Source organism: Camelus ferus, chromosome 5 (assembly GCF_009834535.1).
Source record: "Camelus ferus isolate YT-003-E chromosome 5, BCGSAC_Cfer_1.0, whole genome shotgun sequence".
NCBI classification, from domain to species: Eukaryota; Metazoa; Chordata; class Mammalia; order Artiodactyla; family Camelidae; genus Camelus; species Camelus ferus.
Window position 1 is genome coordinate 21072781 of NC_045700.1, and position 24763 is coordinate 21097543.

At 35.1% G+C, this 24763-nt stretch overlaps 1 protein-coding gene across 2 annotated transcripts in view; it reads right to left on the bottom strand.

Annotated features, from left to right (window-relative positions):
* LRP1B (LDL receptor related protein 1B) overlaps positions 1 to 24763 on the bottom strand; it is a 1593459-nt gene that overhangs the window by 9273 nt on the left and 1559423 nt on the right. The window contains exons 87-88 of one of the 2 annotated variants that reach the window (XM_032479382.1): positions 23843 to 23956; positions 3969 to 4045 (exon numbers count right to left, since the gene is read on the bottom strand). In XM_032479382.1, coding sequence (XP_032335273.1) covers positions 3969 to 4045; positions 23843 to 23956 — 191 coding nt within the window. The remainder of the gene's footprint in view (positions 1 to 3968; positions 4046 to 23842; positions 23957 to 24763) is intronic. The other variant, XM_032479383.1, reaches the window with a different exon arrangement.

A 24763-nucleotide genomic window follows, 5' to 3' on the forward strand; every position in this document is an offset into this window, starting at 1 on the left:
AGCTTGGTTTCTTCATAAACTGACTTCAACTGATTGATCACGACTTTATAAATATCCTCACTTCATTATTTATCTTTTTAACTGTTAAAATTTGTGGTGAATTGGTGGGTGTAAAACACTTACAACACTGGTTTTAAGGTATATAAAATTACTTTCCCCTCAAGGCAATTATAAATTATTCAGAAAATTAGGTTTTATTTGTTTTACATAGTTTCTTTACTCCTATTAGGTAGAAATGCTGTTAAGTATGCATGCTAGAAAACTAACAACTTTGTTTTTCTTTTTCCCATCACAGATAGCAATTTCTATCCCTTTCTTTACAACACTCTGTTTAAGAGCCTAGCATTCTAATATGTTTACATAACCTATCACGGTAACTGCGGTAACACTGAGTATAGCCAGTAAATAACACAGGGTAGCAATTTGGCAAGCATTTTTTTGTAAAATAGTTCATATTCATGGAAACAACTAGGAACCACAGATATTTTTAGAATATAATATATGTATTTATCAAAATATGTATTTTTCCCAAGTAGTATATATAGCGGTAAATATCATATTGTAACAAAGTCTACCACAGGTGATTTTTTTTTAACAGTACATTGTTGGTGGACTTTTCTAAGCTAATTTAAAAAAAAGTGCACTTTGAACTTGTTATACATGGAGGGATGTCTAAATAGCCTTCTCCGCTGCCATTCTCTATTTTTTGTTTCTTTCTTTTGCTTTCTTCATAGCACCAATCTAGACTCACAATTATTTTCTAATGTTTACTTATTGGTTTGCATTCTTGTTCAACAGCTACTTACCCCTCTAGAATCTCAGCTTCCTCAGAAGAGACACTGTCTTACTCATTGATTTATCTCTGGGATCTAGACTTTGCTTGACACTTAGTAGCGGCTCAATAAATACTTGCTTTGGGAGAACTAGGACAAAGGCATTATTTTGCTGCATTCTGTTCTATATGTTTGTAAGCTTATAATTCCTTGATACGACGTAACTACTTTTATTCTGTTTTAAAACAAAATGATATAAAGGAGTAAGGAAAAGGGAAGACAGGAATAATCCCCTAACAGATATCAGATTTCTGCTGTCACTACAGTAAAATAGTGTCACTACAATACTGCCCCACAAGTGCTGAGTATATTTTTTTCCTCCTTAATTTAGCAGATATGAATAGCATAAATTCAAACACCGAGCATCTGCTTCCTTAAAACTTTGGGTAAATTTAAAATAGGAGTACATAATATTTTAATTTTCAAAATTAAAAAAAAATTCTATTGAAGTACAGTTACAATGTGTCAACTTCTGGTGTACAGTACAATGTTCCAGTCACACATTGTAATAAGTATTTAATCTTCCTTAGTTCGAAACTCTTCAAAATAACTTCAGAAAAGTCAGATAAGCTCTTTCAAGCGTAGCTAAGCAGAAAGTCCTGAGATAATAGATCTGCTTGATTCCACAGGCTGATTTTTAGATACTTTAAACAGCAAGGGCCAGAAAACATGAGAATGACTACTCGGAGATGATTAAGAAAGCTGTTCGTCAGTTAGGAAGGGAAGTCCCTGTGCCCGCTGACAGCAGACAGGCCGGCAGAGGCAGCGCAGTCCTGACGCTGCTGCCGTCCAGTGACCATGGACTGCTTCACTGGGAGTGGAAATGCAGACTTGAAAACACATTCCTAAAGTATCCACCTGTCTGGCTGAGCAGACGACTTCTGCCCAACTTTGGGGAACAACTGAAAACCATTCAAAACCACTGGAGTTCACCTGAGGGGATGAAAATAGCCCTTACCTTAGGAAGGGTCAGTTTAACTACCGTTTTTCTCCTTTCAGTTACTGAGGCAAGTTTAGCTAAGCACAAATGTCGGATGGTAAGTACCTTTTAATTGAGTCATTATTGGGTCAGCTTAACTCAAATCTGAGATAATTTGACATTTGCATGGCTAATAGCCCTTTCAATGTGCATTGATACTTCCATTAAATTTAATGACTTTAAATCAGTGATGGAAGAAAGAGCATCAGAATCTTTGGAAAAAGGGTTACAACTACTTACAACTCCTCCTTACATGTGACAGTCCCTCGTTTAGAACTGTCTCTTGTAATCGGAGGCATCTTCCTCATCAGGGAGCTTGTTGCTCATGCAAACAGTTGGAGATGCCACCCTCCACTAGAAACATCCGGCACCCCTCTCCTCAAACTCATCTTCCAAACACCAAACTTCCCTTGGTAGACGAACCTTACCTTTAAATCGAAAATTCAATCGACATTCTACTCTATTTCTTTCTTTTCTTGCAGGGTTTTATCAATATTTAAAATTGTTTAGACTCTGTAAAAGACTAAGTTCTAATTTATCTAAGATAACTGAGAAATCACCATAAAAGAAAGGCTGAAGCACCACATCTTCATTAATTCTCAGCTTATAACTTCAGTATCTTTTATAGGTTGGTAACTCAAAATGCATTTTTTTTTCATTAAGAAACACTCTTAATGATGGTGAGTTTTAGAACTGGTTCACAAAATCATATCAATTAGTATTCCTCTAGACTTATTATGAATAAGATTAGTATGATCCTGGGAAGAGAGAGAGGGAGCATTTTTCCTTTCCCCCTCCTTTTGCAATATCAAATTAGGCAAGGTGTATTTTCCCACCTCTACCACATTTTATGGATCAGTCCTTAAATCCTAATGTCCTATTCCTACAATTTTGTGTCCACCGCTTTGCTAAGGCCCTGCCTTTCCTTCCCAAGGACAACACACCAATTCTAAGGTAAATCCCTAACGCTCCATGACCAGAATCACTTATCTCACCTCCCCGAATTCACATACTCATTTCTAGATTATTTATTCTATCTATTTGCCATTCTTCAAAGATGTTCATCCTTACTAGCTCAGGTTAATCTCTAAATGGTGAAACTTTGGACAGTGCCACTTGAAGAATTTCAAGGAACGATAAACTCCTTGGGGGCAGGGGCAATAAACAAGTAGATCAACAAACTTTGGGAGCCTGCATCTAAGGTACAAAAATCATATACTTTTGATTTTGATAATGTCTTTCTTTTTTCACAAATTCCATAGTACAATTTTTGTTTGTTTTCATGTATGCTGTCCTACCAGTGGTGACGGACTAGAGAAAAATTGCTAAGTAAGCATTCATAAATCAGAGAGACTATTTTTTCTCTTCAAGAATATATTTACCCACTTGATAGATATTACAGATTTTTAAAAACTTTTCCACACGTTAACAATAATATGTGTGAATTGGGAAATTTTACTTCAGGCTTTTATTTTGAAAATCTTTATAAAATCATTTAAAGCTGTTGGAAGAAACACACACAGACACACAATGCTGATGTAGATGAATTTTCATATCAGGGACCTGGCCTAAGACTACAGCTACATGCACAAAAAAACTTGCAAAACCCTGAGCTGTATTTTATTGTGCTTCAAAACCAGTCCTTTAAAGACAAGGAAGCAGTAAATCAACTATGATCCTTATTAAAAATTGCTTGTTAACATACTTCACATAGAGACTAACTATTTGAGTTTGTTTTTCCAGAACACATTGAAATGGACTTCAAGAAAATAAATACACTGTAATTAAAACATGGAATTATGTTTCTTCCTGGAACAGCCTGATGTCCACTCTAGTATCTGCAGCCTCTGTAGCTGACGTACATGTCCTAAGAAAAGCTTCTGCTAGGTTTGCAGACGTGCATTCTGAAAACGGCCGAAGTCTGAGATGACCACTCACTGCCTAGGAGAGAGCACATTATCTGGACCCCATCACCAGGCGAGAGCTCAGCGCTTCATCTTTCAAAAAACACCTGGATTGCAGTGGCTGTCTTGCAAAATTCCATGAAGGAGATTTTCCAAGACTCATTTCCCTCAGTAACGGTATTAAAAAAAAAAAAAAAAAAAAAGCTTTCTATACAAAGTGGAACACCCAAGATACAAATCTGAGGAACTCACTTGTGCTGATATGATCAGACTTGCTGCTCTTTGGGGCTGGCCTCTCACACTGAGTGCCTGACCAGTTGGTGGAGCATCTAGAAAGATAAAAACAAACAAAACAAATCAGCGAGTAACAGACCCCACACGTCTGCCAACGTAGTAACTTCAACCAAATAAGATGAAGGAGGAGCTAGCCATCACAGATTCATGAATATCAGAGATTTCTGCTAATTTCCTGCATATTGTCAGTATGCTGAGTGTAACTTCAATTGACTTCACTTGTTAAAATACTTTTAAAAACTCAGATTTATAGTCATTCTTCTTTAGCCTATGTTAAACTTAAAATTGACATATTTTATAGCAAAACTGAAATTTTAATTAAGAATTGAGATTAATTTGAGAAGTGCTGAAAATTATCAATCGCCATTATAAAAACTGAATTTGCCTGGCAAGCAAATCCTTCTTTATTAAGTTTCTGTAATCTTTTTTTCTGGTTCTAAATTAAAAGTGGAACTAACTAACAAACAGGAGGAAATGGTCATATGTCTCACAGTTCAAACCAAACAATTTTTACTCTTCTAATCAGAGATAGGGAAATATTGTGCTTTCCCATTAAAATCATACTTTTATTACCATGAAATCAAGAGAATGTGCCCAAGTTTTTATTCGGAGAAGTTGTCCTCCCCATTTAGGAACCATGACACTATAATGAGAAGTCCAGCAGGGGATTAAAATAATAGATCTGATTAAAATCCTTTATTTAAACATAAATCCCAACCATATAATTAGCTGGTTGCATCAAAATAAACGCTGAAATGGTTTTAGCTCTGTTTGAACAATGTCTATGGCTAACACAAGATGCCTCTGTGCATCTGTCAGAGGAAATCCACAGAGAAACCATTTAATTGGCTTCAGTTCTTATTTTAAATGACTGTCAAATACCACCATATCAGGAATAGTTGTGCACAATAAAAGAACAGCTTCCAGAACCATTCCAAGTAGATCTCTTTGGGCATGGTGGCCAAACTAAATAGCTGCAATCTCTAGCTCTCTGCCAATTCTGTCACAGCTGATTCAGATAGCTGAAGCTGTTTTTGGAACTTGGCTTCCATGATGCCATGTGAATTATTTGAAGTGTTTGTGAAGACAGAATTGAGTGTCCTAAAATGTGGGCAAAATCTGATAAAATCATTATTACTGAGAAGCTCAAATTATAAAAATCCAAATTTGTTTCATAAAAGCACGTATTAACTTCAGCATAATTGACAATAATGTGACTATTCAAGAATATAGTTATTTGATTAATAATGATATTTAAAACTATGAGCATGGAACATGATTTCAATGAAAATTAGTATCATTATATTATTAATAGGTCATCACTCATGCATTAGCCTAATTTTTTGTTCATATTTTTTAGAAAAAGCTTACATATTTCCTATACATCACATTTATGATATACCATACTAAAAGTAAATCATTAAAATAGGTAAATAAATTTTAAGGCCAGGTCTATGACTCTGTCTATATTACTGAAGTGAGGTAATGAAATGAGCATATTTCAAATAATTTATAATAAAGTGAACAGTCAATAAAAAGCATTGATTTTTAAAAATCATTTCTTTTCTTCCTTAGTTGTGGTTTTCCGGATGAATGCTCTAGAAAATTGTTTCAGTTCTTCACGGGTTTCTAATTCTTGACACAGTTCACAGATAATTCAAAATAAGATGTTTAGGCAGATTTTGCAAACATGTTGTTAAGAGTGAATTTTAATCATTGCAGAATTCTTTTCTTTTTATGTAGCTTTACATTTGTCAAATCTTCCTAACTGACCACTAAGGATGTTTTACACGCTCGCTCCAACAAAGAAATAATATTGACTGCTTAGTAACTTTATTGTATAACTGATGTGCACAAAGCTATTTTGTACAATTATATTGAAATATTGATTAAAATATCAAAATTTGCTCTTTACATGACCTCCTTTGATTGGACAACAGCAGCAACATCAGCCAGTTACATCAGGGCTCATGTTAAATAAGAGAAACAACCTGAGATACATTTTGCTATGTCACTAGAGATAAGAATCTCTGGGGCTTATCATTACACTGAGATGCCTGGAAACTCGAAACAGAATGGCTCAGGCATTGGAGGATTAAATGTAAATTGATCAGATGTTCTGGTATGAACATCATTTGTTTTAAGTATTTTAGGAAGTTATTAAAAATATGCCTTTGAAACTCCAGAAGGGCAAACAGAGTTTTAAACAAAAAAGAAAAGGATAGTGTGATTTTTATTCCAAACTCTGAAATTATTTAAGTAGAATAGGTGGTACTTGTTAAAGGTCTTGACTAATTTTCTATTTTATCCACAGATTGGGATCCAGTATTTATATCAGATAAGATAAATCACTTGCTAGTGGTCATCATGCTTTTCTCTTTGATATTGTGGAAGCATATTTAAATTCCTAATTTTCAGGGAATATTTTACTTGATACATCCTGGAAATAACTCTCAAAGACTGTGCTGAAGAAATAATTAATTTTAACAGTTCTACATCTTTTAAAAAAATTTTTAACAGTTCTACTCCTTAATCAGCTGATGATCACCTTGCAATTTTCCCTATACTCCTTATAAAATAATGTTTTATGGCCCAAAATAAAATCTGTTCCGCCCATCTACATTTGTTTCAGTATTAAAAAAAAAAAATCTCTTTTGAGATATTAAATCAAACAGAAGTCATTACTCTTGTTCTTCACCTTCCAAAATTGCAACTTAAGGTGTTTGCTGCTCCACAAGTTCTTCCTCCACTGGTGGATTTAAGACCAAGTATTTTTACCGTCTTTATAGAAACTCATAAATCTTCATACTCTGAGTAGACTACAATGATCAAAGCCATTAATGGCAGAGCATTTAAGAACTGAAATGTGTGTGAATCATCAGAATTTCCTGTCTATTCTCCCACTGAATTATCTGCATAACCATGCTGACTGTAACATCTCTGGCATCTGTCTCTTCGTCATTGTTCCCAAGAAAAATCCATAGTCCATGCCCTGGTCATCTTTAATCTGCACTACTGTACTTCATTGCTCCCTATTATTCATCCTTAAACAATTATCTTCAAGTTGGTCCTGCCTGGCCCTCTCAAGAAATCTTTTTTTCCCCTTACCATTACAAACATCTGTGTCTCATTCCTTTTAAACTTATTCTACAGTTTTTCCCCACTGCCCTTTACCTCAGGACAATGAAAATCAGCTTCTCTTTCTTGTATGTTGATCACTATACCACTCTGAATTATTTAACTTTTTAAATACTTACATGAATTTTTAACTAAGTATTATTGGATCACGGATAGATAGGTAGACAGAAAGACAGAGAGATAGAGTCTTATTTATTCAAACAATCACTTACCCTCTTCTCACATTATCATATGACAATATTGTCCTAAAAGTTTTTTTAAAGTCAATAGCTGCCTGATATACGGTTAATTGATTTAACATTCTTTTTGACTTTTCTCCTTTTCTCCAAGGTCACTGACATTAAAAAGGAAGATTGTTTATACTGCATTGTTTTCTTAATCTTTTTCTTTTACTTTAATTACATATATAAATATATACATATATATATATATACATATATATATACACACACACTGTTCTTAATTACAACATGTTATGAATTTTCCTTTATGTTTTAGGTTAGACTAATGATTATCAAACTGAAAAATGTATTAAAGTTGAAATTCTGGAATCCCATATACCAGAACTTTTCATTAAGTGGCTTGGAATTGTGGCCAGAAATCTGCATTTTAACAAAGTTTCCCTGATGTAAATAATTTACAAGCCACACTTCAAGAAATATTTGAGGTAAGTTATTATATTCCCACAGACTATGATCTTATACCAAATACTATTCAATATATATGTTTTTAATTTTTAGAATGGGAACAATAGTACATATGCCCAGCAAGATTGTTCAAAGATTAAATGATATTGTAGAAGTTCTTATCATAGTACCTGAAAAGCTGAGTGGATTTTTGTATTGGGTAACTAATTCTCATCTGAATGTTACTATATGAAATGTGTGGATAGTTAATTTATACTGTTTTTTCACTGGTGTGTGCAATTGTATAGTGACAACATTCTCTATTTCAGTTGTAATTTTCTGTAGCAAGGGAGTATCTTTGTGGAAAGGCAGTAACATAGCACATAGTACTAGGAAGCAAAGTAAATATTTTCAGACTATCAAAATAAGTTTAGTATATATAAAGGGGTAAAATATAATCTTTAAAAAGGAACACATTTTACAATTAAAAGGATAGACATAAAACATAATTAAACTGCCCAAAGTGATGAGAGGTCTCAAGTAGCAGAGTGATTTTACAAAAAGCATTGAAATCAGATATCAAATCCTGAAGGTGTATTAAAATCTTAGGTATTGTCTTGCACTGTAACAATGATCAATTTATGTGAACTACTCATGTCATTTTGTGGATATGTGGTCTAGAGTCACCTGCTTTGGGAGGACTTCAAAATAAAATAATGAGATTAATATCTGCTTCCTCTTTTCATCAAATTTAAAGGTCATAGGACTCTCTGACCAAAGTGAAATTCAAAGGTGAACCTTAAAGCAATTTCAAATTGAATTTCTCCTCTTATATGCTAGGCTGCCATTATTAACCATGATGATGGAGACATTCAGAAAGAAAAATCTTTTACTATGCCCTTTTCTTTCTACACACAGCGGGAAAATACATGGCCCGAAAAGATTAAAGGAGCCTCGGCAAACTTGTGCATAGTGTCACGCGTGCATGCTTAGGTGCTCCAAAAAATCTCATTCAATAAAAATAACAAATATGATTATATTTTGTGCATCAGATTTATACAATAGTATCTTCATACAGTGATGAAAAAACAAAAATTACAAGTCACATGCAAAATTTTTTTCTGAATAATCTGCAAATTTCAGTCTTCTGGTGTGAGAACATGGCTACATTTGCATGGCATTCCTAACTTTGAAGCTTTATACTCTTTATAGCCCCAGAACCTTTTATGTCCCCCTCTTCTTGCAGACAGCACTACTGTCAAATGCAAAAATTTTTTACTGCATTTGGAATGGATGTTTAGATATTAACTCGCCAGTCTGTTAACTTGACTTTAAAATATTTCTTCATGTTACTGTATCACAGTCCTCTGAGAGAAAATTATTTCATATATACATAAAGTGTATAATATTTAACATGCTCCAAAATTTTTCTATGGTATAGAAATAAGTTGGTATTACCCTGCTTTGTTTTCTTCAAAAAGCTTAAGGTAGTATCTTAAATTTATGTTTGTGATAAAAAGAATGCTTGATTCAACTCTCTAATTACACATTCTAATGCCTAGTTACAAATGATTACATTAAATCCTAGTGTTACCTAGTACTGATAAAACTAGTATGACAAAACTTATCTTACTTTAGTATTAAAGAAATTTGGTCAGAAAGAGTTCTTGATTTCTGAGAAGGGTTAATGTGATGAAGTAAAATAATAATGAGATGTTCAATAAACTCTGACCAATAATCATTTTAGGAAAAGTAAAAATTAATGAGAAATTTCAACTGAAGAAGTGGCCATGAAAGAAATAAAATTAATAAAGTGGATTATTTAAAGTGATTTATTTTAAGAAGTAAGGAGAAATAGGAAAGGAAAGATAAAATCCAGTTTGCCAAGAAATTATCCATAAAAAGAAGTTTGTTAAGATTGGCTGGTTTAAGTTAGAAACGTTTAAACATAAAATTCTGTGTGGGCCACTTGAGCAGAAATGGCCACTGAAGGATGAAATGATGACTGAATAAATATTAAAAAAAGAATGAAATCTCTAGCAATGGAAAACTTTTACTATCTAGATATTCTCCAGGAAATTTTAGTGAAAGAAGATCTGAAAAGCATAAAGTGTTTTTTCAAGTGAGCAGATGATTTCTACTTAACTGAATATATTACACCATCAACTAAAAAGGAAAAGGAACAATCATAAAATTAGTATTAAGTAATATAATGGATGTCATTGAAGACATAAATGTAGGGCATTACATTAGAAACACTGGTTATAACTCTGCAGCTAAAGATGGGAAGAAAAACAATTTATGCTGTAACAGCAGTAGAAAGTTCTATCTACATGATGCTAAGATGAATGGCCAATTTCTAAAATTAGCTTAAAAACATACGAAGCCTTGGGGTTGGCAGTGGGGTTGGAACTCTCTATACTTAGTGCCATGCAGACAGAGTAAGTAATTTGCTATCTGAATATTTTGTTTTAGCAGGACATAGGAATAAACAAAAACATTTTTTATATGAAAACCTAATGAACACCCTTCCTAGTTCTTAGGGTTTCTGTGGTGCAACATGGTAAAATCTGAAACAAATTGTGATGAGAATATGTGGTATATTCAACCGCAGTTATTAAGTATTGTTTAGGGAATATTAATCCTGCACAAATCTAGGGCAGTGGTAGGAATATCAGAAAGTGTTATTACAAGGTTTGAGTGTGTGAATGTCTTTATAAATGAAATATATAACTCCAATTCTCTAAAAAATATTTATTTTCAGTTATAATGTTCATATGCTGAGATATTGATGTTAGCCACTTTAATTTATATCCTAAATCATTACAAAATAATTCTGATATACAGATAGCCATTTCCTTTCTGGTACTTCAGTATAGCCTTTGTTCTAGTTACAAGATTTTTACATATCCACCAAAAGGTAACACCAAAAGTTTCTAGAACCAAATGTTTTCAATTGCAAAGGTACATTGTATTAGTATTGATATCAAGTTCTCAATGACTACCATTCTGCCTTCCTCAAAATCTAGCACCTACATTTCAAAAGTTTTTTAAAAAAATTTAATTGTTTTAAAACAAAACAAGCAATCAGAAAATAGTGAATGAGAAAAACTGAGAATGATTTGCTAAAGTCAACTGTCAGTATGAATTAGCAAATTTGTTGATGCCACGTAAATGTTAATTAGTCGTAAAACACTCGATTTGTTTAACATTTATAGGAACATGTTGCAAGCAGAAACAGCTGAAGCCTGATGACAAAAGATGGCCATAAACAAACATTTCTTTCCTAATCCAAGTGTTATATTACTTTTTTGACTCGAGGTGAGAAGGTTTATTATGCCAGTAGTCTAAAAATTGCTTCAGGAAGTTTAAACAAATGTCTTCAATAAATCTAAAATGCTACAGAGTATTACAGTAGTATTGTACATTATGGAAAACTGCAATTTAGGGGGTAGTTATAAATATCTTTACACACACACACATATATATATATATATGACCAACATACAATCATAAATATGGTACATTTTATGTTTGTATTTCTCTATTTACATATGCATTCATAAATATCTAAATATGCATTTGCCTATGACTGTGCTAGACTGTGATTACTTAAAGGAAGGGATTATACATTATTCATTTTTATATTTCTTCATTTCTTGAACAGTGTCTAGCACATGGTCAGTATGTATGTTTGGTCAATCAGTATGTTTGTTGTTTGACAAAATTAATGAGTGAATGTATGAAGGCACGGAGGAGGTGTGGTTGAACCCATATAAATGCACAGATATGTGTCATACCCTAATCTATGAAGACTGTATAACACCATTCATAACATGCTTTCAGCTGGGTACCAGTCACTTCTCACTGAAAGGAATATTGATCCACTATGGAAGACAGTTAATATGTAAGAACCACAGTAAGAGACAAATATTTTATTCATTTCTTCCTTCCTGCCATCCTTTCTCCCTTCCTCCTTCTTTTATTCATCCATTAAGCTATTCATTAATTCTTCCTTTTATAAAATTAGATGATCACATTCTAGCAACTTGTCATGTAAAATTTTTACCTATTCACTGTTGTAAATTGTGTGACACTCCCATTCTTGTCCTGGGATGCAGCTGACTAAGAAATGTGTATTTTCTTTCTATAACAAAAATTCTAAAGGTGCTTGCCTGATGGGTAAATTGACATGGAAATCAATTGTATATAAAAGCGAACAAATATGTAATTAAATGTAATTAAATTCAATCAATTCATTTAAATAATTGTCTAAAATTAAAATGCTGGTATAGTATGACTCAAACGGCATGTGTGAGTGTCGCAATTAGAAGACCTATGTTGTAACCTAATCTCCGCTCCTCACAAAGGGCTTATCTTCTGGCAATTCATCCACCTCAGTGTTTCAGTTTACAATGCAGGGGAAAGCAACCGCCCTGCTCTTGTTACACACTTCCCACAGCTCTGGCCCCTTATGCTTTAACCTTCGTTTCCCTCTTCAATCCCCTTGTTTTTAATTTTATATTTTACCTTTCTATTGTATGTTTTCCTTTTACTACCTCAAGCCTTTTTGCTTCTTCTTTCCTTCTTCCCTTTGTTCCTTCCTTCCTCCCTTTCTTCCTTCAATTATTTTTCTTTTTTGCAAGGCAAGTTGATCATTGCAAAAGTAAAAAAAAAAAAAAAAAAAAAAAAAAAAATTCAGGTTTCTTAAGAGATTAAATGATATGATGTATATAAAATTTACAATCCTCTAAGTTAATTTAACTCAAATGATAAATAATATTACGAATACTAAATGTCAGCATTGTATATGCCATGCCAATATCAATATAATTATATTTTTTGTTTTTATGCCCAGTGGAAGAAGAAGTTGGCTGAAGTTTCTATACTTTTTTTTTTTTTTAACATAGTGGCTTCCTTCTGCTACAATTCTAGTGTGAAAAGGAAGAAAATATTTCTCTGACTGATGACAATATAAAGAATTTTTCATTTATTTTTTTACTCTTAAACCAGTGTTGCTGGTTTATCCATATTCGTCTGACCCTTTTCTTAGAATTGTATCAAGTTAGCTTGGAATTAAGTACTAGATTGAAGGTTTATCGATCTAGTTTTCTTGATTTGTTTCAGCATGGAACATGGACAGGAAATAAACCTTCATTGTTATAAGCATCTGAATTTTGTAACTTTTTCATAGCAGTAAAATCTGGGGGATACAGTCTAATAGAGAGGGAAAAAATTTAAATTTTTTAAGTGGTAACAATGTGTAAACAAATAAAAATACTATGTACTTACATTGTGTTTGGCCTCTTTGGTTATTCTGATTTACTGATTATATTAGAGGCCAAGAACATGTCCCAAAATCAAGGGATAATAATGTGACTAGGTCAAAACTTGGTAACAATAGCTGCCCAATGTATAACTGTGTATTAATTGTTCTCTGTCAGGCAGTGCCCCTTGTACTCTCAGGGCACAAACTGGACTTTAAACTGTTACAGAAAAATGCGATACCTATATTTTGTTTTTCTCCCCATGACGTGACTAGCACGGTGAGAGCCAGAACAAGCTACAACTTGTTACCTGGGATCGTAAAGGACAGATATTGATGTGACAGATTTTACTGGCTTTTACTGCTCCAAAAGACATGCACATTTCACATTTTGTGCTTTGAAACTATGTCAAGGGGCAGAAAACAAATAAGGGACATACAATGACCTGACTCTTGATAAATGCAGACAACATAGGCTGCTAAAGTTGAATTGCTCAGCGCCCCTGCTGAGAAGCTGTGATCTGTTTGAAATCACTCATGACAACTTCCTTGGGGCTCTTCTCAGATATCCTTGGTGGGGCCACCAGCTCACTGGTCCACACGGAGGAGCATTGCTCAGCCTGACAGCAGAGCTGGGGAAGAGGAACTCATGCCGTCTCCTTTCCGCAAAGCCAGGATTTTGAGAAACCAAGGCCTCAACTAGCTGTTGTAATATAGAAGAATAAATTCCTGCCTTTTTAAAAATTTGAGACAGAATCACAACTGATTTATTTTTCCCAAAACCCCAACAGAGACTCCTGTTGGAGCTGTACTGTTCCTTATGTGGTTCTCACCCTAAGGACTTAGGACATAACGCTAAACTTTTAATAACGTAATTAGGTGGAACAATCACAAAGCCAAAGAAAATGACAACATGCCTAATTTTCAGATCATTCTCTTAATGAATTTCCCTTTGGTGCTTGGATATTCATTTTGCATCCTTCTGCATTTTAAAAAATCTGCTTAGAAAATGTTTAGAAAACTAGTTTCTGTGTGTTTTCTGAGGTATTTGAGGCTGGACCCACTACCGCTTCTTTCTCCCTCACCCCTCATAGGATTTGTCTTTGTAGTTCCCACTTCAGTCACTATTACTGTCACTATCATTGTACTACTAATCTTTTATTTACACCATATTTTGCTTATTTTTAATAATGAGCACTTTAAAAAAATTCACACTGTACTTTTCACCTCCAAACTCCCAGAAGATCAAATTATGCCGAATTCTGATCATTTTATGTATGGTCTAGGACAACAGTTCTAAGATCTTTCTTTTCTAGAGTGTTTACTATGTTGAAGACAATATTCTGTTCTTCTTTTTTCCAGTTATTACAGTTCTTAATACACAAAACAGTTTTTGGAAGTAGTTGCTATCAGTATTTCCATATTAAGATGGCAAATGAGACAAAGAGAAAAAAACAAAACTAACAAACTGCCATCCTGAGATATAAGGTTGTTTCTCTCTTGACTCTTTTTTGGCTCTGTTTACCAACAAACCACTTTTTAAAAGCCATTTTTTAAAATAATAATAAAAAAAAATCTTTGCCTTCCTTTACAGTGCAAATTGGGATTCATTAAAAAAAAAAACACAAAAACTTTTTTTTCAAACCCATGGCTTCTTGTTCCAGCAGAGCACCATGCTGTCAAGACCTTTTTAAAACACTCACATGACTGTGATACTTTGTATGTCAAATAGGATTCGTGTTCCCCTACTGCTTAGGGAATGAATGTCAAATTCCTAGCTAAGCATACTGTGCTCCCCAGATTTCAATCTGTAACATTATTGTCCAGTGCTCCTCCAGAAGCACTGTTTATCTTACACCATGCAAATCCCTCGCCACGTTCCTTCTTTTTTTAAATCTTTTCCCCATGTTCCTTCTCTCTTTTCTTTCTTGCCTCATCTCTTTCCTCAAATAGAGCAGAGACCCTCAAGGGCAGAGGCTATACCTTATTTTTCTTACTTTCTTTTCCCTCCCTCCCTCCCTTCCTCCCTTCCTTCCTTCCTTCCTCCCTCCCTCCCTCCCTCCCTTCCTTCCTTCCTTCCTTCCTTCCTTCCTCTTTCTTTCTTTTCTTTCCCTTTCTTTCTTTCTTTTCCTTCCTTCCTTCTTTCCTTTCTTTTTTCTTCTTTCTTTCTAGTTCTTTCTTTTTTCTCTCTCTCCCTCCCTTCCCTTCCTTTTTTTTTTTTTTTTTTTTTTTTGAGAGAGAGAATATCAGTGTAAAAACACCAAACAAAGACAAGGTAAAGAGAGAACAAAAATGAATACAATTACATTTTTCTAGTAAGTTAAGACAGTAAATTAAGCTTATTTAGTTCCTTTTGTAGAGAGATATTTAACCTCAGCTCCAGAACACTCAGGAAATACCCTGTGGTGGTTTTAGAAGATATCACAAAGATGAGAAAGAGAACCAAAAATCATGATAAAATGAATCACTTTCATATTTTTTTTCTGACTATTGAAGTTTTTGAAAATTTATCAGTGAAGTAAGATGTAGTATTTCAATGATGACAGAAAGATGCTGGTCTCATAGGCTGTCAGATCTCACAATACAACACAGGCACCAGGACAGTATATTTTGCAAAGTTAGTTAAGCACATATTACAGGCAGAATACATGCCAGCTCCTGAGGCAAAACAGATAAATCAGATACAACCCCATCCTTGAAGGAATTTATAGTCAGCCACAGAGAAACAGACAAACACATTTAGGGGGGCCATGGAGTAGAACAGGCAGCATTTTCAAGCCAATTTCAGAGAAATATGCCCCATGTCCAAAGGCCACACACAGATGAGAAGTCAATGCGAGCCATAAAATATGGACTATCGTAGAGTAACATGGAAAATGTAAACACACACATGCAGATGATCAGAGAAAGATTATTTCATGGAAAACCATGTTTCCCAAAAAAGAGAAACAAAACACAGATGCCCAAATAAATCTAACTAAACCAAAAAAGAAAAAAAAAAAAAAAAAAAGAAGAAGAAGAAGAAAAGGAAAAAAACAGATAAGGGGAAAATGCTCACAGCTAGTTATTTTTAGCTTCTGTTTGAAATGAAGATGTAAAACATAAAAACTAACAGTGCTATCTTATTTTCGACCACATGGAGAATTGGTCCTGCTATGGGCAAAACACAACCACATATATTATAAGAAATGCCTTGGAATTTTGCTATATTGCCATTTTCAAAACAGTGTGTGCCTAAATTGATATGATTTCAAAGGCAGTGTAATATCAGAGTTAGAGCTTTCTCATTCTCCCTTTTCAGGTAACCAAAAAATAATTTTAAAATAGTTTTTTTTCTTTTGTTTTTTAGAAAGAATGTGAATTACACAGAAGACTATTTAAACAAAATAAACATTTCCCAAATTCCACCAGTAACAGTAATCACTAATTTTTAAGCTACACAAACCAAATATTTTTGTTTTGTTCTGTTCACTGATAAAACTTCAGTGCCTAGTTTTTGCCTGGCATATAGTAGATGCTCACTGGAAATCTGCTCATGAATTAACATGGGAGGAAAAGATGGCCAGTATTTTCGTTATTGAAAAGGCCAAAGTATGAGGAAACCAAGGGATAGAGACATGGGATTCTGGTTCCTATAGACTCTGGATCGGCTTGAGTAGGGGTTGATGGTAAGAAATAGGTGGAAAGGACTATTGTGCCTCTTGCAGTTAGGCATAAATAAGCTACTTATATACCCAGATAAGCGCTGGTATATTATTTTGAAGTATCGGGAAAATAAGTCATAAAATCACAGAGAAAAATCAAACACAAATACTTAACTGTGACCCAAGAATTTTACGGTTAGCTTTAGGTATGCCATAGTGTTAACAATAGATATTGTGCTATTTTTAATTTTTCTGCTAATGGAAATCTTTGTCTTCTCAGTGTCTTCATAGATATTTTAGAGGAATTTTGAGAGAACTGATATTTGAGCTGACCTGACCCAATTTTAAACCAATTTCTAAAATTCAAATGAGACTATGATTTAAATACATTGTAACTTGTAGTTTAATAGCGTATTAGTGAACAATTAGCCTAAACTCATCAATTTACAGACAAGAAAATTGTGACACAACGAGACAATGTCTCTTGCCCCAAATCATAGCTAATTAACATGGTTAATTAATAAAGCCTATGCTTTTAGACCAAATATGTCCTCTTCTTGGTGTTGATCTTAGAAAACTAATGGGATAAGCACACAGATATTCACAGACAGAAGTTTTTATCCTAGGAAAAAATAATTTAAAAAAAAGAACAAAACACAAAAACAAAAAATATACTTCTAATTATTGAATGATACCTGGTTGATTAAATGAAGTAGGAAATATCTAGACAACAGAACACTTGGTAACCATTAAGAATAAAGACATCTAGTTATGTAGATTGACATGGAATGATGTTCATAATGTACTGCAAAGTAAATAAATATGAAAAAGCATCTGTCACATGATCTCATTTTAGTGTATAATACTCTGCAAATGTGTATTTGCATAAGGAAACTGGATGAATAGAAACCAAAGTAATAGAAGTTTAAGATCAAAGTGTTAGCAGGTTTGGTTTCTTCTGAGGCCTCTGTCCTTGGGCTGTAAGTGCCCATCTTCTTCCTCTGTTTCCACATGGTCTTCCCCCTGTGTGTGCTGCATCCAAATTTCCTCTTCTAGTAACGACACCAGTAATACTGGGAGAGGGCCCACTCTGATGACCCCATTTTAACTTAATGAGCTATATCCAAATAAAGGCCCTATATCCAAATAAAATCATGCAGTGCTGAGGCACTGAGGGTTAGGGCTTCAACACATGAATTTGGAGGGGGAACACAATTTAGCCCATAACACTTACTCTCTGGTCTCCCAAAATTCACGTCCTTCTCACGTGCAAAATACATCCATCCCATCCCAATAGCCCTCAAACACTCAAACCATTCCAAAAGGCAAAAACTGGAAAGAAGAGAGGGTGACGGGCCCCAAGCAAGTGTGAAACCTAACTAGGCAGATTCTATCAGATTTAAGGCTCTCTGGTTTGCTGCTCCATCTTCTGGGCCCAGTGGGATAGCGGCCCTGCTTTCCGGGCCCACTAGGGTGGTAGCCCGTTGCTCTCTCACCTGTGTCCTATCTCTTCTTCTTATAAGGACACCAGTCATGTTGGATTAGGGCCCAACCTAAGGACCCCCACTTTATGTTAATTACCTCTTTAAAGATCCTGTCTCCAAATACAGTCCATTCTGAGGTACTGGGAGATAAAGCTTCAACCTATGAATTTGGAAGGGACACAATTCATCTCATAACACTGACAAAAAAGCAAAATCTCTGTCACACACACAGATATATCATGTGAGTGTTTGTGATTTAATTTTATGTGTCAGCCTGAGTGGGCTGGGGGATGCCAAGACAGCTGATCAAACATTATTTCTGGGTGTGTCTGTAAGGGTGTCTCTGGAGGAGACGAGCAAAGAACACTCTACCAGTGAGGGTGAGCAGCATACAACCTGCCGAGGGTCTGAGGAGAACGGAAAGGTGGAGAAAGGGCAAATCTGCTCTCTCTGCTGGAGCTGGGACAGCCGTCTCCTCCTGCCCTCACACATTAACGCTCCTGGCTTTTGGGTCTTTGGACTTGGACTGGGATGCTCACCATCAGTTCCCATGGTTTTCAGGCTTTGAGATTTGTCCTGAATTATACCACTAGCTTTCCTGGTTTTCCAGCTTGCGAGCAGTAGATCTTGGGATGTCTTGGCCTCCATAATTGGATGAGTCAATTCCTATTATAAACCTCTCTCTCATCCCTAACATATGTATATATGTCCTTTTTCTCTGGAGAGCGCTTAATATTTGATTTTTCTCTTTTGAAAAACTTTGGTTAAGTCCAAGTCAATTAACACTCACGATTAGCTTGCCAAGTGCCACATACGAAGAGATAATCCTGAGTTTCGACTAGTGGGATGATAAAAGTGGGAAAAGGTAAGAAAGACATGTGGGTCCAGAAGTTATTTAAACAAAGCATCTAGGTGTGGGACGGTCCCGCGGCTCTGTGGTGAGGCTGTGTAAGTGCCAGTGTCCATAGCGGTAGGAGAAGTAAGACAGCTACAAACATTTCTTCCCTGTTGGAGGGTGAAATGTGCTGTGCGTATTGCTGGGAGATGATGCTGTGGAGGTAGGTCTATGCTTTTAAAAAACTTAAATCCAATATAAATGAAAGTCTGACACTAGATAGAAATCTTAGAAGTAGGAACACATAACTAACTTCCTATTGAGTTCACAGGATTAATAATTTCTATATCTCAAAACAAAAATTGTTTAACAATACAAATACTGTCAAAATAACACATTAGTTTTTTTAAAAAATGGCTTTAACATTATTCAATATACTTACTTTAATAAATGTCAAAATTCTCTCCAAATAAAAGTAAAAAACCCCTGTATTTTCATTTTTCTGGTTTTCTTTTCCTCCACACATAGCAATAAGTGAAAATGGCCATGAAGAGACAAAAGTGAAAGCTTTCAAAGAACAAATCTATTCCTTAAAATGAAAAATACAGTAATAAAATTTCTATGTGGGAAAAAACTGTCAACCTCATAGATCTGAATACTTCATAGACTTTCCAAATGTGTGTAAGTTTTGCACAATTCAAATAGTTTTTCAGCCCTATGAAAGAGAGAAAAATGTAGTACCAACAAAACTAAAGCAAGTACTATATCTCATCTCTTAAAGCAATTTTTTCTTCCTTAAAGGCTTTTAGATGAAATAGTGCATACTAGCTTTTCATTAAAGATACATGACCACTACCAATTGAAATCTGAAGCTAAAATCTGTGTTTCCAAAAATCTCCTCTTATGAGGAGAATCAACCACTAGAAAGATATCTTGAGGGCTTAATAGTCCCTTAGCTGGACAATTTTTGTATGCATATGATCATAAACACTTCATACTAAATTTATTTTTATTTATTTGCATTTTAGTACCAAATGAATTATAAATATACTAAGTAAAACTAGGAAATTTCCCATAGTCTAGAAATTTCAACTCCAAGAAACATGAACACAATCCAACTATCCTTCATAGTTCCTTTACAATGGGCCTTAATAAATAGCAAAAGAGATCCTCTTCAACGCTTATATCTTCCTTTTGAGAAGGAAGAAAAAAAATTTTCCCCTAGATCCCACTTCCCCTTGAAGTTACCATTGTTTTTCCTTCATTTAATCCACAGCCATTCAGAACACAACATTTGGAAAGGAATCTACATTCTTCTCCACTTTCTCACCTTTCACTTACCCAACTATAGTCTGGTTTCTGTCATACATTGCTTTCAAAACACCTCTCATAATGGCCATTTAACTGCAAAATCCAGTAAACCATTTATACTTCTTACCCTCCTCGAACTGTCTGGAGTTGCTATTCCTTCACATGCTCCACTCCTTTGACTTGGAGGAAACTATTCTTTGACAAGTCCCCTTCAACTTCTATTTCTTCTCATTTACTTTTGTTAATTCCTCCATAACAAATATCAACCATTTGGTATCTCCTAGAATTCCACCCTTAATCCTCCAACCTACTTTCTATAAGCCCACTCTTGTGCCAGGCAGAAATGTAGCTCACAAACTGGCCCCAACGTATCTCGTTAGTCTTTCCCCTGTCATACCACATAGCATGTGTTTACTCTCAACAACTTTCACCTTTTACTTTCAGTTCTATACCCTGACTGTGCTATATCTCTTCCAAGAAAGGTTTTCACCCATTTCTGCCTGTACAATTACTACACATTTTTTCAAACTGCTGTTAAAATATCATTTCATGTGCACAGCCTTTCTCTCTCCCACTAGTCATCATTAGTGATCTCTAGTCTGTTGTTTTCCCACAACACTTTGATCACATTTCTATTATAGCAATTGTCAAATGGTATTTTAACTTTTAAAATCCATTTATCTACCCCAAATGAGTTTTAAGTTCTTCAAAAGTAAAAACCTTTTTGGAGTTAGCACAAAGAAAGAAGTACAGAACAAAAGCTAGCACCAGGGCATGGACCTTAGGATCCAACAGGTGTGATCTGAGTCTCAGGAATCCAACACTTCCTAGTATGTGACCTCAGAGTCATCATCTGTGAAATGGGTATAACAATTAGATGATGATGATGATGATGATGATGATGATGATGATGATGATGATAATAATAATAAATGATAATAATAATAATAAGAAGAAGAATTACATAATATTCTGACTTTATACACAAATTGTGTAAAGTGTTCAATATAGTGCTTAGTATAAAATACTTGCTAAGCTGGTTTTAACTGTTATTAATTCTCCTTCCAAATATACACAGGGTCTCACTCACTCACCATGTATTGTTATCAATGCATGTTTGGTAAATGAATGAATGAATGATAACAGAATATAATTATCTCTTCTATGCTTCTTTTATGGCTTAAGTGATTTGAAGAACTTAGTAAGCATTACTCTTATCATCAGAACAGATTTTACGGTATAGAAAACCAAAGCACCAACAAAATTTTCATTAAGCCCAAAGCATATAAAGACAAAGATACGTGAAATAAAAGGTGTTTACTTTGAACTCCTCCAATTAACTTATTTTTCCTGGCTGAGTTTATCAGATAGGCTTGATTATGTCTTAAAGGTCAGGTGCCTCTGATGATACTTGGTAAGAGTGAAAAGTGGAAGAGAACATTGCTGTGGGCTGTTATGCCCACAAATGATATTTATTCTGGTGACACAAGAGCATTCCCTAGACAGGTCATGTTCCTGAGACCTATTTGGAGTTGGGGGGGCACTGCTGAAATGTCCTGTATACTTTGCTTGGGAATTGAGAGAGGGACAAGATATATAAAGACTGGGTCCCGCAGCAGATGTTACCAGTGTCCTAAAAAATGAGGCAGTGTAAGTACCTAGATCAATGTCTGGCCAAGGACCACCCTGGATTTACTAACTCTGGAATATCCGTGAATCTTTGTCCTTGCTATTCTTCCCTCCCATTGCACTGTCCAGCTTCAAGCCCCCATCATCTGAAGTGTTGCCCAGCCTTCCAGTGTGGGGTCCCTGCAGCTGATCTCCAGGGCTCTCTTCCACATGCCAGTGTCACTTTCAGAAGCAAACTCCTTCAGCTCTGCCTCAGATCTCTTTGGCTACACACTCTTTTCAGGATCGAATGGAATCCCCTAACTTTGGCATAAATCAGGTTCTGACTTATCTTTCAGTTTTATCTCCTCCTTTCCTCCTCAACGCCACAGTCACCCTTCATTCTCGCTGTATTAAACCACTCAGATCCCCAGAGAGGCCACTAAGTCTCACGTCAATGTCTTTGCTTATGTTTTTCTTTCTTTTTAGAATGTTCACTCCAACCTCGCTGAACCGCATGAACTATGTGAGCAACACAGAGCTGTCTTTTCTGTAAAGTCCTCTGTGCATTCCTGTTTCCCATTCTAGACAAATCACTTGCTGTGTTAAGACTCTACTGCCTTCTCTTTTTTCCTGTGTTCACACCTACATTACTGTAAGCTAATTAGCTGCATGTGAATTTCTAAACCCCCTAATGAGTGAGCTTCTTGATATTGGGGGTTAAATTTCATCCATCTTCACTTGTCTAGGATTTAGCAGACTTCAAGGGTCTTATAAATATTCACTGAATGACTGAAGGAATTTAGGGTGGAGGCAGGCAGAGGTAAGACAAAAGAAGTCTCCTCTGTCTCCAGGTGCAGAAGGAACTAAGTCTGAACTGAGAAGTGAATCAATTTCTTAACAGGTGAGTTTATATACATTTTGTTGAGCAATATTTAAAGAAGTATTTCTGGGTCTGTTTTATGTAGGAGTATTTGTTTAACACATTCAAATATCTTCCAGAAAAAAAGAAATATCAATTTTTCCTATATGGTTATTTTAATCACTTCCCGTATTTTTTTTCAATTATTGTGCAAAGAATGACATTCTCTTGAATAACGAAATAGATAATTAGGAAAAACATTGTAGAGTTTTGGTAATGAAACATCTGAATTTTAATACAACTGTGCTTTAAAACCATTACTAAGTACTGTGAGACACCACCATGGGGCTATTACCAGGTGCCAATCGGGGCTTCTGATTATGACATGGGGTATTAGGGAGGATGTCAGACATGATCCATCTCTAAAGCTCAAATGCAAAATGCAAAAATAATCTCCATTATTATGAACCTTGATAGCTACCCCAAAGGTGGTCCCTGAAATTTCTCGGAGGAAATGAACTTACTTGTTATGAACAGATTGAATCAAGAAAGAATAATCTGAACTACCAGGAAATGAAGTTTCTGGAATATTTTAACATGAACCTATTTCTTCCATAAAGAAGTCTTACTGCTTAAGGTAAGACAGTTCCCACTAAAATTTTGGGAAACAAAACAATGTATTTCATCAGTACTGAAAAGTCAGTTACTAAATAAAAGGGTTACCATTCCAAATATAGCTTCCAGCACAGTAATAGAGTCTAAAAATACCTGCTTCTGTGCCTCTCTCATTAAAAGCCACTATTCTAGCCTATGTATTTTTATGAGACAGTTCCACGAGCTTTTTCATTTCCTCCATTATATTTCTACACACTTCAGCTGACTGCGGTGCATACACTCATAGGTGAGCAAAGCAAAGGTTAAGTGTGTATGACACAGATGAGCCCCGAGATTAAGTATACACTGTGAAATGCATGTGGATGTTCATGATTTAAACCAATGAACTGTGGCCTGAAATGATGTCACACAAAGCTTAGCGGTAAGTGGAAGGTTAAACCTACTTGCATCTCGGCTCATTAAACGCAGTTAAAGTGCAAATCCCCTCATTCTGACAGTAGTGATCACAAGGGTTCTCTTTCTGGTCACAGCGCTGACTTTTAAACCCCACAGAGCATCTGCAGAATTTCAGTAAAATACAGCTAAATAAAGCGTCTGACTTTTTTCCCCCAAATATGTTTCAAATTTATATCATACAGAGATAGTAACATACGAACAAAATTTTTCTCAGGTATGCTAACTTCTCTCTCATGCACACTCATCACAGGCTACTCTGACAGGGTAGGGAACAGAATGCAGACGTGGATCATACGTGGACATCATCCTTCTGGTCAAGCAGTAATAAAAGATAACTCAAAATAGGGACCACATAAGCTGAATGGTCCTATTTCAAGTTGTCCATTGTGGACAATCAGGTATTTGAGAAGGGAAAATATTAAATTCCAGATTTTCTCAGGAGCAGTTAATCTACAATCCTTTCCAAACATTTAGAAACCCAGATTTGAGGTAATGCATTTCAAAGGAGACAAGGGCTTATGGGTTTACATAATACAACACTCTAAACCTGATACAGAAATTAAATTGCATTATACATTTGAAAAGACACCTTAAGTACTTTGAAAAGAATGGCCATATACCAAAATATTCATAAATAAGATTATGTCTGGGTTTCATGTACCTAAATAGGGTCAATGAAATTAGAACAGTTTTCACCGGCATTTCCAAGTTCAAAGATCTCTGAATGTTTGAAATGGGCATGATGCTAAGCACTGAATGAGCTCTTCCTTATGAAATCACCAGCAAATTGATGGAGGAGATTCTGTAGCACACGAGCCAATGAGGAATAATACTTGATCAGAGATGTCCATGAAATATTCATTTAAAATGTGTTACCTCAAGGAAGGAGAACAACAGAGCAGGGATTC